This window comes from Equus caballus, chromosome 13 (genome assembly GCF_041296265.1).
Source record: "Equus caballus isolate H_3958 breed thoroughbred chromosome 13, TB-T2T, whole genome shotgun sequence".
Classification (NCBI taxonomy): domain Eukaryota; kingdom Metazoa; phylum Chordata; class Mammalia; order Perissodactyla; family Equidae; genus Equus; species Equus caballus.
Genome location: NC_091696.1, coordinates 36,293,751 through 36,312,262, shown reverse-complemented (window position 1 = coordinate 36,312,262; position 18,512 = coordinate 36,293,751). Strand labels below are relative to the sequence as shown.

The 18,512-nt window shown below is 44.3% G+C and overlaps 3 protein-coding genes across 4 annotated transcripts in view; 2 read left to right on the top strand and 1 right to left on the bottom strand.

Annotated features, from left to right (window-relative positions):
* The window catches only part of REXO5 (RNA exonuclease 5), a 692,166-nt gene that overhangs the window by 457,626 nt on the left and 216,028 nt on the right, over positions 1-18,512 (bottom strand). The gene's annotated exons all lie outside the window — the stretch shown is intronic.
* Positions 1-18,512, top strand: part of LOC100147307 (protein disulfide-isomerase-like protein of the testis) — a 305,575-nt gene that overhangs the window by 89,022 nt on the left and 198,041 nt on the right. The gene's annotated exons all lie outside the window — the stretch shown is intronic.
* Positions 1-18,512, top strand: part of LOC111767533 (uncharacterized) — a 27,152-nt gene extending 8,640 nt beyond the window's left edge. The window contains exons 4-5 of the mRNA XM_070232565.1: positions 11,523-11,616; positions 16,810-18,512. Of these exons, the coding sequence (XP_070088666.1) occupies positions 11,523-11,616; positions 16,810-16,833 (118 nt within the window). The 3' untranslated portion in view covers positions 16,834-18,512. The remainder of the gene's footprint in view (positions 1-11,522; positions 11,617-16,809) is intronic.

The window sequence follows — 18,512 nt, the reverse complement described above, 5'->3', positions numbered from 1 at the left end:
GCCAAGAGATGAACCCGCCCTACGAGGCCACTCCTACTCTTCAGGTGACCTTACTGCGGGGGGCAGGTGGAGGTGAGGGCGGATGGCTCAGAGGCCACCCGGCCACAGGAGGGGCTGGCGGCCCAGAGCTCGTGGCGGCCGCGACACCCATGGCGTTGGGCATGCTGGCTGGTCCTCCCGACGCAGCAGGCCCGCCGGACCGCACTCTCACCTGCAGGATACAAGGGTGAAGGGAGGGTGACGTGGCCCACGTGAGCACCAGCACCAACGAGACCTGAAACCCACGGAAGCAGGGCCAGCACCCCACCCGGCCCCCTAACCTACACCAGGTGCCAAGGGAGCGGCACCAGGGCAAGACCACTCCACCCCTGCCACGGCGGGCCTGCCCGGCCGGGCGCGAAACCAACACCCCACCACGGGCAGGGGCCACTGGCGCCACACCTCCCTTACTGTGTCTGCCAAAGCAGAAGCGCAAGGGCTCGTGTCCAAGACAGGGCCGGCAGAGGCCATGCCCAAGGATGGCAGGTGCAGGTGCCAGGCAGACAGGTATCTCAGGCCAGGGGGCCGCCCTCTGCCCTCCTCCCCACCGCTGCCACCCCAGAAGCTTGAAGCTGGTTGGCTCCCCCTCCAGAAGAGAGAGGAGCACGACGCAGATGGAAAAGCCCACGCCCCAGCCCTGGAAGCCAAGCTCCTCCTTGGGGCCAGGCTTTGCCTTCCAGCCTCTCCCCTGCCCGTGCCCCGCCTCTGCGGCCCTCCCTCGCCAACGGTCTTCTCTTCTGCGCATTGGCTGCCCACCTGCACCACGGTCTCCGGGAGGCAGCCATTCCCAGGCTCCTGCAGGGCAATGGGGACAGCGTACTCTGAGAGTAACGTGGCGACGTGCCACGCTTGGCCAGGCCCAGCACTCAGCTCTGGGGCTCTGCGCTCGCAGGGGAGTCCACTTCCCAATTCCCCCGGGAGAGGCACATGGGCTGCGTCCAATGCCAACACGAAGGGAGCCTTCCGAACCACACGAGCAACACAAGCGTGCTGCGTTTTGATCTCAGCAGGAAAACCCCGGGACGGCTGGGCTGAAGAGGACACACCCCACGCCCGGCTCCAACGGTGCCCTGGGACACCACCGGACCACCTCCCTGGGAACAGGGGGCAAGGCCTCTGCTGGGACTCGGTCCTGCAGGACCTTCCTGACATTCACTCTTCTCTCCTTCAGAGCCCCCGTCCACCTCCGCCTGCACGCAGGCCAGCTCTGGCCATTCAGCAGATCCTCACCCAATCTGCCACGCGAGGGACCCGGGAGGGCACGCTGGCCAACAGAGATGGCACCGGAAGGAACTCTGCCATCACCCCCCAGGCGTAGCCCACCGCACGTGGCATGTGGCACGTGGCACAGAGCACCCACACCTGAGAGCCACTGGGAGGGATGGCCTCCAGCGTTTCTCACCTGGGAGGATGACGGCGGACGTCCCTGCCCGGCTCATTCCCCACGCTGCACCAGGAGAGCAGCCAAGGCACCACGGCCAGAAGAATGCCACATCAAGGAGTTGGGGGTGGCTTCGGCCAGTCAGTGCCAGGAGACCTCAGCGTGGGGTTGTGTCATCCTCTGAGTGAAATTGACAGAAACACTGTGGGAGAGTCCTGCCGTCCTCAGCCCAGAAGCACTAAAGGCTTCTGGGTCAGAAAAGATGAGAGCTGAGAGGGGAGGAGGCCTCGGGCTCCCAGGAAACGCTTTTTACTAGCGCTAAAGTCAATGACACGGTACACCTGCAATGGAGCACACTAAGCCTAGAGGGCGAGAGAAGATGCTGCTGCAGCACAGGAGCATTCTTCCAGAAACAATTGCAATAGAAAAAGACCTCAGCATTTACCTCACAAGCGTCCTGCTGCTCCACCTTCTCCTCCACCAGGGAGCAGAAGTCATTGTCCAAAACAGGAGATACAATAACAGATGCCACATCTGAGGAAAACGAAGACAGAAGAAATGGAGGATAGGTCCCTCTAGCAAGACCCTGAATAAGTAACCAGGGGCCTAGGAGCCATTCTAGGAAAGAATCTGATGATCATTCCAACCATCAGTGCCCTGGCCAGTGAGAAACCGATCCACACACGCCTCAGCTCACTGCCTAGGATCCCGGGGAGACCCGCCCTCCTGACCATTGTGGAAGACCCCCTGGGCCCAGTTCGGGAGTCTCCGCAACTCCTCAGCAACGTGTGGATGGCTCGGGGCTTGGCCGGCAGCGGCCAAGCAGCCAAGGGGAGCGCCTCGACCCGCGCAGAGCCCGGCACGGGGTCTCCAGGTCCTGTGCCTCCACAGAACCGCTCTTTCTGCCTCTCTGCAGGCAGCCTCTTTCCTTCCGAAGCCGATGGCCCAGCGGCCCGGCCCAGCCAATGAAATTATCCTTCAAAACAACACCACAGAGTAAGGAAAATTATCAGGAATAATGAGTTGCATCATTTTGATGGTAAAGGGGTCAATTCTCCAAGAAAACATAAAATTCCTAATGTGCATGTATTAACAACAGACTGTCAAAATACATGAGGCAAAAAGTGACAGAATTGCTAAGAGAAATAGATGAATCCATTATTATAGCTGGAGATTCCAAAACTCTCTATCCATGATTGACAGATCCAGCATACAGAAATTCAATAAGAGTACAGTGGAACTGAACAGCATCTTCAATCGACTGGATCTACTGACGTCTGGAGAAGATTTCATCCAACAGCAGAATATATGTCTTTCTCAAGCTGACGTAGAACATTCACTCAGATACACCATATTCAGGGCCACAAATTGATCATAACAAATTTCAAGTAATAAAAATCATTGAAACTATGTTTTCAGACAACCATGGATTTAAAGAAGAAATCAATAACAGAAAGATAGCTGAAAAACTATAAAAGAATTAGACACTAAACAACACACTTCTGAAGAACACATGGGTCAAAGAAGATGTCTCAACATAAATTTTTAAATAATTCAATCTAAATGATAATGAAAATAGGACTTATTAAAATTTGTGAGATGCCGTGAAAGCAGTATTTAGAGGGAAATTTGTTGTACTGAATGGAAATAAAAGGTCCAGTGACTATCAAACTTCCTACTTATTTATGATTAAAACTATAGCCATAAGGAAATTTAGTATACTCACAGCAAGGACAGATCTCCAGAGGAAAGCGGCATACGCACATATTCTGAAGGAACATGTAATGACTGTCAACTTCCACAGCATTCCAAAATCACCAGGCCCAAGATGGAAGAGGTCTGGCAGAATACGCATTAGCTGAAATAATATTGGAGATAATGAGGATCCTCAAAGACCTTTACAATATTTCTGTTACAGAGTCATCTTTAGAAACCCTAAACCAGCCTGCAGGAGGTAAGCATACCCCTCAAGTATCTCCTCATGGAGGAGCGGGAGGACAGATGGATTAAAATCAAACAGGAGGAAACTTTAAGGAGTGATGAGTGTATTTACTATCTTAATATGGTGATGGGTTCATCATCATTTTATTCATTCAAAAGATGCTGTTTTTATACATAAATTATGCCACACTTAAGCTGTATGTGACACCCAAACTGTTAAAGAGTTTTATTTTGCTGAAAAGAACATTGCAAATTTTTTAAAAAATAAACAACTTAGAATTTATAAGCCACCTTACAACTGAAAAATACGTAAATACAAACTTAGAGTGGATGGAAAGTCTAGTTCTTCTATTATATATTCATGAAGTACCTGGATTAAATTCTTTGGGACATCCCCCAAAATATATGTATGGAATATATATGGAAAACAAATGTACAGAAAAGAGTGAAAAAATAACAATCAAAAATGTGTGTTAAATGGGGCTGGCCCCGTGGCCGAGTGGTTAAGTTTGCGCGCTCTTCTGCAGGCAGCCCAGTGTTTCGTTGGTGCGAATCCTGGGTGCGGACATGGCACTGTTCATCAAACCATGCTGAGGCAGCGTCCCAAATGCCACAACTAGAAGGACCCACAAAGAAGAATATACAACTATGTACCAGGGGGCTTTGAGGAGAAAAAGGAAAAGAAATCTTTAAAAAATATGTGTGTTAAAGATACAAATGAGAATAATATATATAGAGAGATGTTTGTTAGACATGCACATAACAGAGAGATGGGCAGCTGGTATTATAATAATACTGGGATTATTATTCCAACAAAAATGAATTCCAGATTACTGTTTAGCCCAAGTTTCTAAAATCACTGAGGTTTTCTTTCAATGCTCACTTTGATTCTAAACCAGAGCACACAACGTCAGATTTCTGAAGTACACAGAGATTTGCCTAATAGGGTGATGTTGTATTATGGTTAAAAATATGAGAATTGAGGTTAGTTAAAAACACAATTCCAAATAGCCAATAGAAAGTATTCACATTCATATTTCGTAGATTTGAACCTAAATCAATAGATAGCAACCATGATAATTAATGTGTAAAAAGATAAGCATGAGGAGTGAAGGATAGAGAAAGCCAAGCAGGTAGGAGTGGCCCATGGACCCAGGTGACTAGGATAAACCCCATTGGTGATCATCTCTCCTGCGCCCTGTCGTGAGCTGCCTAAGGTGCACACAGCATTTCCTCAACTTGTTCAGACCCGTGGCAGCTTGAAATCGTTGCTTTAAATCCTATTGCTTTTTATTATTATGTATATTTATAGCAAACAGGAAGCATTCTGTTATATCACTAATTTCAGTTACATCAGTTATATCAGTTACATAATTGATATATTGTCAGTTATATAACTATGTTGTCAGTTATATAATTGATATTATATCAGTTATAATGGAAAACCAAAGTCTTTTACCATAAATGTAAAGAAACCGTCAAGAACAAGTAAAAAAAAAAGGACAACAAAACAAGTGCATATGAAATTCTGTTTAGATGCTGTTGCCTGCCTCAAGAACCTCAGAGGTGGACTGTCCTGTCTAGGAGAGACTATTACAGAAGGGGTGGAAGTCAGACTAGCCCAGAAGTGAATGGGAGAGAGGCTCCTGTAAGTGACTGGGGACTTCATGAAGGGTGCCAGGGTCACCTTGATCAGAGCTCCAGCAGGGAGGAGGGAAAGAAGGAGAAGAGAAGAGAGGTTGGGGGCCTGGAACAGGTGAGATCTTTCTTGGAGCTGAGGAAGCGCTTGCTCCCCAAAGCCACCCAGTGTGAGCCTCCCATGCAGGAGAGCCCTGCATGGCGCCTTGAGGCCAGGTCAGCAGCCTTGGGTTTAAGATTCAGCTGTGCTGCTTACTGGCTGTGTGACACTGAATGGGATTTCTTCATTAAATTGGGAGTGTCCAGGCCTGCATCCCAAGCCTGTCATAAGGACAAGAAGCAGCCTCATGCTGAGTTCGTGTGAAGATTAGCATCATCATCTCCCAAGGGCATTTGTCCTCCCAGAACTGGCACCTTTAAAAGTGAGCAGCCATTAAAGGCAATAATGATACAAGCAAGGGCCTCTCTTCCTATGGGACGGTGCTAACCCCTGTGCAGGCATCATCTTGTGGCGTCCTGAGGTTGGTACCATCTCTATCCCCCTTGCATAGATGGAGAGTCAGGTTCAGAGTGATCAGAGAGAGGGCTTTACCCAGGGTGAGAAAAGGGTCAGAGGACACTTTGGTCCGGGAAGGGATTTGGGGAGAGGGGGAAGCTGAGGCCTGGAGACTCCAGAGGGAGAAGGGACCAGAGAGAAGCTCTACCTAGGACCCAGCTTTGCTTGGGGTTGGCCCTGCTCAGAAGATGAGCTCAAACCAGCTGGCTATGGTCACAGCCCTTTCTTCTCCACCAGGGACTGACTCAGTCATTGCTGTGTTAATGATAATATTGTCACATAATAGTCCTGATGATGGCATTATTCTTATTATTGTTACTGTGAGAGAGGATGCAGCCGAGTCTGATACATGCAGGGTCCTAACACTGCAGGGTCCTGGGGACACATGCCTCTCTCCCTCTCTTGACCTCGGGATCTGCTAAGCCCCATGCAACACCTCCACTCAAAGTGCACACTGTTGGGGTCCCTGTACCTGCCCGGGGCCCCTGTCCACAGAACCACCCTACCCTGGCCACTCTCTGATACCTCAGGACCCAGCACAGCTGTCCAGAAGGCCGTGGCTGGGGGAAGATGCCCAGCACTCAGTTTGGAACCAGGAAAACACCCCCTTCCATGGCAGCTTAGGTGGGGCAGGTCGTACCCCGGTCTATTCATCCTGTCTGCCTGCAGTGGCCTCCACTGAGTGTCAGGGCTGCTTGTTTTGTAAGCCTGGGTAAGGGATGAAGGTCTGGGAGTGTGTGCGTGTGTGTGTGTGTGTGTGTGTGTGTGCATGCGCATGCATGCACAAGTCTGTTTGAGTGTGTAAATCTGCATTATGGCCCTTGAGTGTGCTTCTGTGTCTGTGAATGTATTGATTGTGGATGTGAGTTTTCCACTGTATGGCACTGTGTTTCTGTGTGTCTTTGTATGTATTGTGTGTGTCTGTATCTCTGAATGACTGTATGTTGGTCATGCAAGTCTGTGTCTCTGGAAGTGTGCGTCCCTGCTGGAGCATCTATGTGTGTCTGTGTTATATATCTCTGTGTGTGTTGGTTGTGTGAGTGAATCTACTACCCCTTTGTGTGTTCTTGATTTTATCTAAGTGTGTATCTCTGTGTTCTCTGTATGTGTGTCCAGTGTGTGTAGGGTCTGCCATGTGGGGCTGTCTCATGTGGCCCTAAGTATGTGTGTCTGTGTGTGCATATGTTCTCCTCAGGGGTCATTGCCTGTGTCTGCAGTGTGGGTCTGTGTGTGAGCCTGTCCCTGAGCCCTATGCCCGAGTCCCCAGGTGAGGATGGAGGTGATTCCATGCCTGTGTGTCTCTGTGCTTGTGGTGTCTTATTTCCCTGTGAGTGTGTGTGTCTGTGCACCCCAGAAAAGGGCAGCTGCAGAGGGGATCTCTCCAAGGGTGACCCTAGTGGTGGGTGAGAAGGAGACAGTATGTGCTTCCCCCCACCCCCAGGCTCGGCCCCTTCTGCCCCTTCTCCCAGCCTCTGGTTTTCCCCCTAGTGGTCCTATCTCAGGCCCCAAGGATGGATGGAGTAAAGGATCAGTTCACAGGACCCCAGGCCAGGGGGGCAGGAGGGCTCTGAATGTCAGGAGGGTGTTATAGCGTGTGAAGGGAAGGATGTTGGGGTGGGGGGATGGTGGACCCCTGGGAAGGGCTGGGGGATACCTGGGCCCTTGGAAGACATGAGAGGGTGGGTGTAAATGGGCAAAACCTGAGGGGCAAAAGCCCCATGTGTGAATGGGGGACTGGGTACCTCTGGAGCAGTCTGGAAGAGTCCTACAGGACTCCTGGGTTCCCAGAGAGCAGGTCCCTCACTCACCCATGTGGGACTTAGGGTGGGACCTAGGAAAGGCTGGTGCAAGGGGCTGTTCGGAGCCTTCCCCCTGGACCTCTGTGTCCTGGATATCTACTGGGTGCACAGGGACACCCAGGAAGCTGGCACCAGCAGGGAGAATCAGGACCCAGGCTCTTTCTAATGGGGCTTGGGGACAGTTACAGAGGGACCACATTTAGGATAGGTTCATCCATAGAATGAATGCACAAAACAGGGGCACCATTGATGTTCATATTCAGATTTTATTACCTCCAGTCCCAATCTGAGCACTCATCTGGGCAATCCAGAGGGTCAGTTCACAGGATCCGAGGCCAGGGGGAGTAAGATGGGCTCTGGATGGCAGGAGAGGGTTATAGAGTGTGTGGGAGGGGATGTCTGGGGAAGACACTGGATCCCTGGTTAATGCTTGGAAGATTCCTGGGACCTGGGAAGAGTGAGTGACTGGGGCACCCTAGGGAGGGATGTGGAACAGAGCTCCTGGGTCCCTGGGAAGGAATGAAGGACTAGGCACCCCTAGAAAGAGCTGGAGGAATCCTGCAGGATTACTGCATTGCCAGAGGGCAGGGCTCTCACTCACCTGCACTGATCCAGGCTGGGACCTGGAAGCTGCAGCAGTAGCAGCAGCAGCAGCAGCAGCATTATTGGTGAGCACAGAGGCAGTGGATCTACCTGGAGGGTGTCAGGTGAGGGATGGTCTGGCAGCAAGTGTAGTCACCAAGCTGGGCTGGCCACCCCTCCTTCCTCCTTCCCCAGACCCCACACTCACCCTGCCCCTGGCCTCACCCTCCAGTAGGGCATGGGCCTGCCAGGCAGGGCGGACACCTAGGACCATATGCAGTGTCCCTCCTAGAGCTACCATTAAGTATGATGTTCGCTGTAGGTTTATTCTATGTGTTCTTTATCAACTAGGAGATGGTTCCTCTATTCCTAGTTTGCTGAGAGTTTTTATCAGGAATGGGCATTGGTGAACAACTAATTGGCAAAAGAGAACTCAAAAGAGAAATCAGAAAGTATCTTGAGAGAAACAAAAATGAAAAGACAACATACCAAAACTTATGCGATGCAGCAAAAGCAGTTCTAAGAGGGAAGTTTCTATCAATAAATACTTAATTTAAGAAGAAAGAAAGATCTCAAATTAACAATTCAGCTTTACACCTCAACGAAGTAGAAAAAGAACAAACTAAGCCAAAGTTAGCAGAAAGAAGGAAATAATAAAGATTAGAGTAGAAAGTAAGAAAACAGAGACTATAAAGACAGTAGAAAAAAATCAACAAAACTGAGTTGGTTCTTTAAAAAGATAAACAAAATTGACAAAATTTTAGCTACACAAATCAAGAAAAAAATAAAGAGGGCCCAAATAAAACTGTAAATGAAAGAAGAGACATTACAATTGACACCACAGAAATACGAAAGATCATAAGAGGATGTGACAGCACGTGCTAGTCACATAGAGTAGGCCCCTGATAAGTGATAAATGGATGGAAGAAAGTCTACAGAACAGCCCAAGAAAAGGAGAATGAACTTTTGTGTCCAACGCAAATGCTGGAATCCACAGCACTTGCCATTCGCAAGCAAGGAGGGAACAACAAAGAGGAAGTTTCCACCACCTCCTTGTGTCACACAATTTCAAAATCAGGCTACATTTCAAATAGGTAGTAATCTGACACTTAACCCATGTAAATTAAGGACAACTTGAGGGGAACAGATAATGGCAACAAAGCTCAGTGAGCTCAGTCTCCTTCCCTTCTCACTTCTTCCCCAGCCATTTTGTTGCTGACCCAATGCAGAGGTTACACTCTAGAAACAGACAGTATTCAGGAGACCTCATCTATGCCTACCAGGATGCTTGAGGAAATATTATCTACTTAAAAGATATGAATGAAGCCGCCTTTTGTGGTTTCCTCAGGAACCACCTTTGTGCCTGGGAAACCACCACCCCCCAACTGACTGCCAAGAAAAATCTCTATCGATTGCAAATGTCTTAGGCCCAGAGCATTGTGGTCAATGAGGCTACAGTCCCACTTGTGGACTCTGTCATGTCCAACTGCCCCACCTTGAAGACCAAGCTCCTGGTATCAGATATAAGCTATGGTGGGTGGTTGGGTTTTAAGGAGTTGATGAGGTGACTGGACACTGAAAACAAGATGTTTAAATGAAGCAAATACCTGAATTTGTAAAATGTGATGATACGTGAGAAGAGTTGTTTTAACTTGGGTGGTGTGAGAGGAGAGAGAAGGAAGCTGGACAGCAATTTCTAGTCCTGAAACCAGAGCATCCCCCAACACAAGAATTCATGATCTGTCTTACAAGGTCTCAGTCTGAGTGAAAGTCTCATCTCCTGATTCATACCTGAGTATTCATTCTCAGAGAGGGTCAAAAAATAGGTGATAGTAACATAAATAAGCAGTACACGTATTAAAAAAAACAAAACAAAGAACACTCACCCTCGCTGGTAAATGGGGAAATACTTACTAAAATAACACGAGGATGCCATGTTCATCTTCAGGTTAATGAAATATCGAGTTTGATAATTATTAATGTGGTCTCTAGAGGGCGATATTCCAGTGTCCGGGGATATAAAAGTCAACATGGCACTGATACTCTACACTGCAAAACGAACAAACAAGAAAACACGTAAATGATCGAGATAATACAGATTGCAAAAGAGGCTTCAAAACAAAACAGAACAATGAGATAGAATGACCGGACGTGGGATGGGGGAATTATTTTAGATTTGGTGGCTTCTGAAGAGAGGACATTTAAGCTGCTATATGAACACCAAGGAACCAACCTTCTGAAGATCTGTGGTTATGTCCCTGGCAGAGGGAACACTAAGGTAAAGCACCTGAAGGGAGAATGAGCTGGTTCTGTTTGAGGAGCAGAGAGAATGCCAGGGTGCCTGAAGTGCAATGAGCGAGGAAGAGAGTAGGAGGTAAAGAGGTTGACGAGCAAGAGACGGTGGACTGCAGAGGCCTTGCAGGTGCTGCAGGAGAGGGAAGGACTTGATCTGACTTACATTTTAAAAAATACTCTCTGGCTGCTCTATGAACAATTGAACACAAGAAAGAGACCCAGCAGAGGGCTGTCGCAGTTGTCCGGGTGAGAGGCTATGTTGGTGTGGACCAAGGTAGCAGCAGAGGAGAGAGGACACACCTCAGGCACAAAATTTAAATGGACACCAAAATATTCAGTGATCATGAAAAATAACATTTTAATTTTAAAATAAATTTTTAAAAATACATGTAAATAAAATAATTGTTTTAAAATGTATATACCAACATATAATTTTAAATATTGTATATATTTATGTTATGTATTTGTAATTTATGAACAATCATAAGATAATTTTAACTTTATAAGTCTCTTAAAAGAAAATATTTTAAAAATTTCTTGAAATTAAAAATAATCAAACTGGCAAACTATAGCCCTCAAACCAACTGCCTGTTTTTATAAATAAAGTTTTAACTGGTGCCAGGGACAGGATTAGGCTGACCAAGTGAGGGGAGTCATGCAAGTGCTAGGTTGGATACTGTATTTAAGTAAAACTATAATATTTTGTTTATCGTATATTTTTGCATTAATTTTTAATTTTTTAAAAAATATGACATTACAATATTATCTATCTTGACTGCTGAATTTGTTTGCATCCCCTTAAAAACCATGCCTGAGGCAAATGTTTCACTCATCTCACGCTAGTCCAGTCCCTGAGTAGAGATAATGAAGAGAATACACAGATTAATGATAAGTTTTGGAGGTAGAGTTGACAGGGCTTGTCAATGAATAGGATGTGACATAGGTAGGTAGGTAGGTAGGTAGGTATGCAAGTAGATACAGAAAGAGAGACAGTAAAGATTACTGAGTACTACAGATTTTTGGCTTGAGCAATTGGTTGAATAGAGGATCTTTTACCAAGAAAATTATGGCTGGAGTGTAGATGCCTCGTATATTTCTTATGCAATAAAAATCAATACAAAATTTTTTTAAACAGAAAAAAATGGCAGCTCCCCCTCTAAAAATGATGCCCCAATATGACAAGATATGGGCTGTTATTTTCAAAAAGCACAGATGACCAAACCATGGTCCTAGGCTCTAAGTCAGAGAATTTGCACTTAGAACTGACTGTTGCCTCTTTTGTGACTTACAGAGTTGTACACTCAAAGCAAATCTGTGTGGGGACGAAGAGTCAGGATCCAATGGCCATCTGTTTTACCAACAGGACAAAAGGAGCTCCCACACTGGTAGAGTATTCCCAGCATGGTTTGACAATGCGATTTAGTCAGGCTTCAAGGTACAGTCCTCCCACAGCCTGTACAGGCTTGGGGAATGAAGGGAGAATTTCATGGGACTGTAGGAGAGGAAGAACTTTTCCTCTATCCTTGTAGGTTCTTCTGGCTGGTCTAAATTAAATTAACATGAGACAGAATAGCAGGAGAAAAGTCAAATAAATTTAATAACATGCATACATAGGAGAAACCCAGGAAAACTGAGTAACTCACCACCTTGGCCAAGGCCACCACCTTAAATACCATTTTCAGCTAAAGACAACAGAGGATGCTGGGGGTAGTGGTTTGGGACTTCAAAGGGGAGGAAAGCAATTCACATGGAGATGTAAAAGAAAATGTTTGGTAAACAAATGTTTGTCATGCCTTGCAGAGACAATGAGACATGGAGAGGACTTTGATCAAATGGGTCTTGCTAGGTTCTTCCCTGTCTACCACACCTAGTTCATATTATACTCCAGTTATCTATGGTGATAGCTCCTTCCTGAAGCAGGTGTTCTAGCTTAAATTCTTTTAGGCAGTTAGGGGGAGGTGAAAATTTCTTCCTGAGTCTTTTATTCCTAAAAATAATCAAGCCAAAGAGACACATTTTGCAGTGGCAAGTCCTGCTCCCCTACAGAAATAAAGCTAAGGAAGGAGTTCCTTACCAAATACTGCAGAAAACGTCAATATTGAGAGAAGGAACAGGACTGAGAGCAGAGTGGGAGTGTTACACCAAAGGATCAAAAGAAAATTACTGTAGAGCCAGAAATCTAAGAGTCTGGGTGAGAGGAAGAGCAGTGGGTCCCTGTAGCTGGGGAGGGATCCAGGACAATTATGCAAAAGACACATTGTTGTATGTTTCCTGTTCTTCTAAGCTAATGGAGCCATGTTGAACAAATGTGTTGCCCAATATGTAGTGATAAACACCAAGACAGAGTCAGAAGTTATAAGGGGTTTGGGTCTAGAGTCAGCATCTAAGATGAAAATCCCATGTCATCATCCTATTCTTAAAAAAAAAAAATCTTCAAAATAGCTCGTGGATACTGTACCATCTCTTGGCAAATCCAATTTAGTCCATTTCTACTCCAGGACTGAAACTTATTTCAATGTCTTAGTTGAAGACAAATTGCAGTAACTGGCTTGCATTTGTTTTGTTTTGGTTTGTTTGGAGTTTAGTTTCCCAATCTTACAGTTAAGTCTCTCTAAGATAAATGGTTGTGTGTTATGACTCTATGTTTGAGTTCACTTAACAAACTCTACCCAAGGATCCCTTATGTGAAATAGGTACACATATACGTGTTGCTCAATCTTACCACCAAGTCTTTGACTTTGTAATGTCCATTGCCTATCAGGTAAAGAATTAGAATTGGATAAATTGAAATTATTCATTTATTCAATCCATGAATTCATAAAAGTGCCTGCTGGATAACATCCAAGACCTCCTAAAGCCCTGGTACCCAGAAGGCAGCATAATGCCAACCAAGACAGATACTGATGGAATTTAAGGAGATTCTATTGGCCTTAAGGTCATACCCCAACAGTCAGGAAATGTCCCCAAGTCACCCAGATCTACAAAGAAAGGAGCTTTCACAGTGATTCTATAAGATATAGGATTAAAATCTGTGCCAAGTCCCTAGTCTCCAATTGCACCTCTCTGACAACACAACACCAAAACTAACCACATCGGGGCCAGCCCCATGGCCAAGTGGTTAAATTTGCAAGCTCCACTTCGGCGGCCCAGGGTTTGGATCCTGGGCATGGACATGGCACTACTCGTTAGGCCATGTTGAGGCAGCACCCCACATGCAACAACTAGAAGGACCCACAACTAAAATATACAACTACGTACTGGGGGGAATTGGGGAGGAAAAAAAGCAGAAAAAGAAAAACAAGATTGGCAACACTTGTTAGCTCAGGTGCCAATCTTTAAGAAAAAAAAAACAAAACTACCCACATCATTATGATGGGGATACTGAGATAAGAGGGGACTGGAGGCACCTGGAGGGCTGATATTGAGTCAGAGGCCTACAGGCAGGTGTTTAACAGATCTTGTGTTCTAATGCATATATCAGAAGATATAAGCAATCAAGAAATCCAAACACAGATTTAGGACCCTGCAGAATCAACTTGCCTTAAAGAGGTCAGTAGTCAAAGAGTGCAGGAATTGAGAGCAGGTCTGAAGGTCTCTATCTAATGTCATTTCCAATTCTGTGTTCATTGAACGTCTCCATACAGTAAGTGTGATATCTGATCTCTACTCTGTGTTGGTTACTAGATCAGGAGAAATGAAGGGTTCAAAGATGAGTCAGGTGTGAACTTTACCCTCAAGGATTCCACAGGCTAGTCAGAGAGCCAAGACAAGCATATGAATAACTCTAATTCATGGCAGAAAGTTTGCAGTTCTTTAGGAGAAAGCATTAGGGGGCCCAGAGGACAGAGCAATCATTTCCAAAAGAGAAGGGCATATAAAGCATTGGAGGTGAACTCTGTATATGGGATTTGATTATGTGGAGGTGAGAGTGGAAAGAGCACTCAGAGCAAAAAAACAGCATAAACCAAGCCAAAGCCTGGAAGAGAAAAAGCAAGAGGATGTACGGAGCGCAGACCCAGTTTGGCTGAATTATAAAGTGTGGAATGAAAAGAAATGAGAGGTGAGAGTGAGGCCAGATGGCCTTGAATATCAGAAAATAATATGGCCCTTATCATGACAGCAGTGGGAAGCCATTGAAGGATTTTTTTTTTTTTTAAGCAGGGAAATATGATCATCAGAACAGAGTGCTAGTACATGAGATGATTAGACCAGGAGGCAGTGGCTGTGACAGTTCAGTTCATTACAGCCAGGACAACAGCCCTGCACACTTCCAAGCCCTCCTGCTCTGCCATCTAAACCTGGAGAATTCCCTCGTACCACTACTTTACTTTGGAGAAACTCTAACTCCAAAGAATTATTTGCTTCAAGCACAAGAGCAAGGAAAGTGTTGAGCACTGAGATGGCTCTGGCATTAAACAGATAAACATTCAAACCGCAATTCTGCCAAAGAGTGTGACCTTAGGCAAGTCATTTCACCTCATGATACTTCATTATTATTTTCAAAATGGGATAATGCTGTATTTTGTGGACTCCAAGATTTTTTTTACATTTCACTGTTAAAATCAGACAGTGCCTTACGATCAACAGCATGCCCGAGTTCAAGTAGCAATGCTTTGTGTTCTTGATGAGTCATAGAGCAATGGTGTGACTCACAATTGATGGCATCTTAGATTGACTAAATACAGTAACACCTACCTCCTAAGGTTGTGAGATTTAAATGAGCTATTGTACAGAGCATGCTTAGCTCAGTGCCTGAACTGAGGCTGGAGCTTAATAACAGTAGCTACCCTAACATGGGGAGGAGGCAGTAGGACATAGTGCTTCAGAGCCCATTGGCTAGATCAAGCTTCAAATTCCAAGGCTGCACTCACTACCTTGTACTAGCTATTTCATGTCTATGAGACAGTTCTCTCATCTGCCAAAATGCCAATCTTATAGCATTTTTGTTAGAATTAAATTAGATATAACTTAAAGTAAAATTTAACAGTATCTCTCAAGACTTACAAATGCACATGCCCTTTTACTCAGCAGTCTGTTTCCAGGAATTCATCCCAGGGATACATAGCCAAGGATAGTTTTTGCAATATTTGTAATAGCAAAAAGGCTATTTTTGGGGACTGGTTAAACAAATAAAATTAACTCTATCCAATGGAATAGTATGCTATTTTAAAATATAGCTCTTCTGTATGTTTCATATGGGAAGATCTTTAGTATGCACTGCTCAGGAAAACAAACAGTGCACAACAGTATATAGAGTGTGCTGCTATTTGTACAGAAGAGAGTATTTAACAAGTTAGCATGTTTAAAGCACTTAACACAATACCACATATATGGTGTAAGAGCCTGAATATACAAAGGGACAATGGCCAGACCACATGTCAAAGTAGAACTCTGACCCACAATCTGCAGCAACCAGCCCAGGAAGCCACCCTGCTGTGTCTAAGTCAGAGTTGGAAGGAGTCAGACCACTACCCCCAACAACCTCCTTTGTCTTATCTGAAGATGGTATTTAAGGTGGTGGTTTTGTACATTTTAGTGAGTTACTCAGCTTTCCTGAATTTCTGCTGTGTATAAATGCTATCAAACTTTGTTTGATTATCTCCTCTTGTTCTGTCTCATGTTAACTCAATTCTTAGACAAGCCAGTACAACCTAGAGGGTTGGAGAGTATTTCTTCCTCCCTTACAAAGGTAAATGTAGAGTTAGAGAGTTTCAAAAAACCTTAGTTCTCTTAACGGAGAAATTTCAGTTTTTTGAACATAGGAAATTATTTTTAGAAAATAGATTTTCTGTCTTTTAGGTAGACTTACTCAAAAATAAAGAAAAATCTTTTATAGTTTCTTTATCAAGATCAGACTAAAAATTCAAGTAAATGATCCTTTTAAGAGAAAGAGAACAAAATTCTAAGTTTGCACCAGCTTACTTTTGATATCAAAACACATTTGATTAAATTTATTCCACTCTTAGCCAACTTGACCACGCACAAAACTCTTTTCTCAGGGTTCCTCTTCCACAAGCCACCTAAACTTTTTTTAATTTTACATTTAGAATATGTTCTATGTCTTTCTTTTTAGCCTCTCTTTAGGACAAAAAATATTATGTTTTTCCTAACCCATTTTACTTGAGGACAAATTCATTTTTCTTAACAAAACAAAAATATCCATTTCTTACTTTTCCTACTGGAAACGTACATCTTACTTTCTTTGTATACAGAGATGCTTTCCCTATTTATTTTTAGTAGGTTAATCACATACATAGAGTTTTTAACACCTAGAAACCTTAATGTTTAGTGAAAAGAAAGACGTAAGCAAGTATAAACTATTTTTTACATTAGCATTATGTGGCTTGGCAAATTTATAAATATTTTTCATAATTTCTATGAACATGTTACTTTACGGTACAATGTTTTAATAAAGCACAAGATGTTTATTAATAGACCCAAACATTTTAAGTTTCTTTCTAAAAATAAGACAAAAGTGGGTAAATTTAGACTTGCTTAGCAATTAATGTTTCAGTGTTTTATTCTATTTGAAAATGATCTGGATATTTAATGAATTTTCCATCATTTAATTTAACCAGGCAAAACTTCAAAGGTTTGAGTGACGTCAGCATCATGGCGGAGTGAGCTGTTCCCTGATATTCTCCTGTCTGGTATACAAAAGAGGATATTTAGATACCAACAGAGGACATTCACACAACACAAAAGATGTCTCAGAGATGAAAGCAGCCACATGTCTGAAGGTGGAGGTACTGGATCCCTTGGAGGAAGGGGAAGGAGGTAAGGTGAATTTCCTCTCCCTCCAAAATGGTAGCAACCATGAGACTGCACATGGCTCTGAGAGGAGAGAGGGGAGGGGTGGCCCTCTGCGGGAACACCTTCACTCTCCAAGTTCCCTCACAGCCCATGGGAAAGCATCACACAGAGGTGATTAAGCCATTGTGGGAATGTCTTCATCAAGCTAGGACCTAAGGAGAGCAGATAGGAAGGGCAGAGAAAGAACACCTTCAGGATCACACAGGTGAAAGAAAGCACTCCTCCCCCCTCCCGGAGCTCCTGCTCAGCCAGTTGGCCAGAGGGCCACACAGATAGAAAAGCAGCCAGTGGCTGAATCAAGTGAGCTGCAGATCACGGCAGGCTCAGAATATAAAGCTCTTGACACCCACCCAGTGCTGGCAGGGGGAAGCTGAGACCAGATACTATCACTATGCAGAGGCACACATCCACACCATCAAGCAGTATGAAAAAATATATTAAATCTCCAGACCAGAAGGAAAATTACAAGTACCCAGTAACCAATCCTGAAGGCATAGATATTTATAATCTAAATGACAGAGAATTCAAAATTGCTATCATAAAAAACCTCAACGAGCTACAAGAAAATACAGACAGTTCAATGAAATCAGGAACTCCTTCAAAGAAAAGGGATTGAAAATATAAAGAAACATCAGAAAGTTTGGAGATGAAAAACACAATGAATGAGAAAAAGAAAAATCTGCACTGCTTAAACAATAGAGCTGATATTATGCAGTAACAAATCAGCAGTCTTGAAGACAGAAATATAGAAATGCTTCAGATGGAGGAGTCGAGAGAACTAAGATGAAAATGAAATGAAGAAATTCTCCAAGAAATATCCGACTCAATTAGAAAATGCAAAATAAGGATTATAGATATTCCAGAGGGAGAAGAGAAGGAGAAATGGAGCAGAAACCTTGTTGAAGTAAGTAATAGCTGAGAACATTCCAAACATGCAGAAGGAGGTGGAAATACAAGTGAAAGAAGCCAATAGATTTCCTAATGGTATCAACATAAAAAGAAGTTCTCCAAGGCATATAGTAGTAAAGATGGCAAAAGTAAATGACAAAGAAAAAATACTAACGGCAGCAAGGTGGAAGAAAATAACTTACAAAGGAACCCCTATCAGGCTTTCAGCAGATTTCTCAGAAGAAACGTTACAGGCTAGGAGAAAGTGGAATGATAGAGTCAAAACTCTGACAGACAAAAACTTTCAGCCAAGAATACCCTATCCAGCAAAAATATCCTTCAGATATGATAGATAAATAAAAACTTTCCAAGATAAACAAAAGCTAAGGGAGCTCATCACCCCAAGAACACTCCTAGAAGAAATGATCAAGCTGCTCCTCATACCTAGAAAAAAATAAAGGGGGGTTACAAAACCTTGAACAAGGAGAGACAAAATCAGAAAATTGCAGCTCTCTATCAGAACAGGTTAGCAAACAATTATAATGTTAAAGATAAAGGGAAGGAAAACAACAAAAATAAA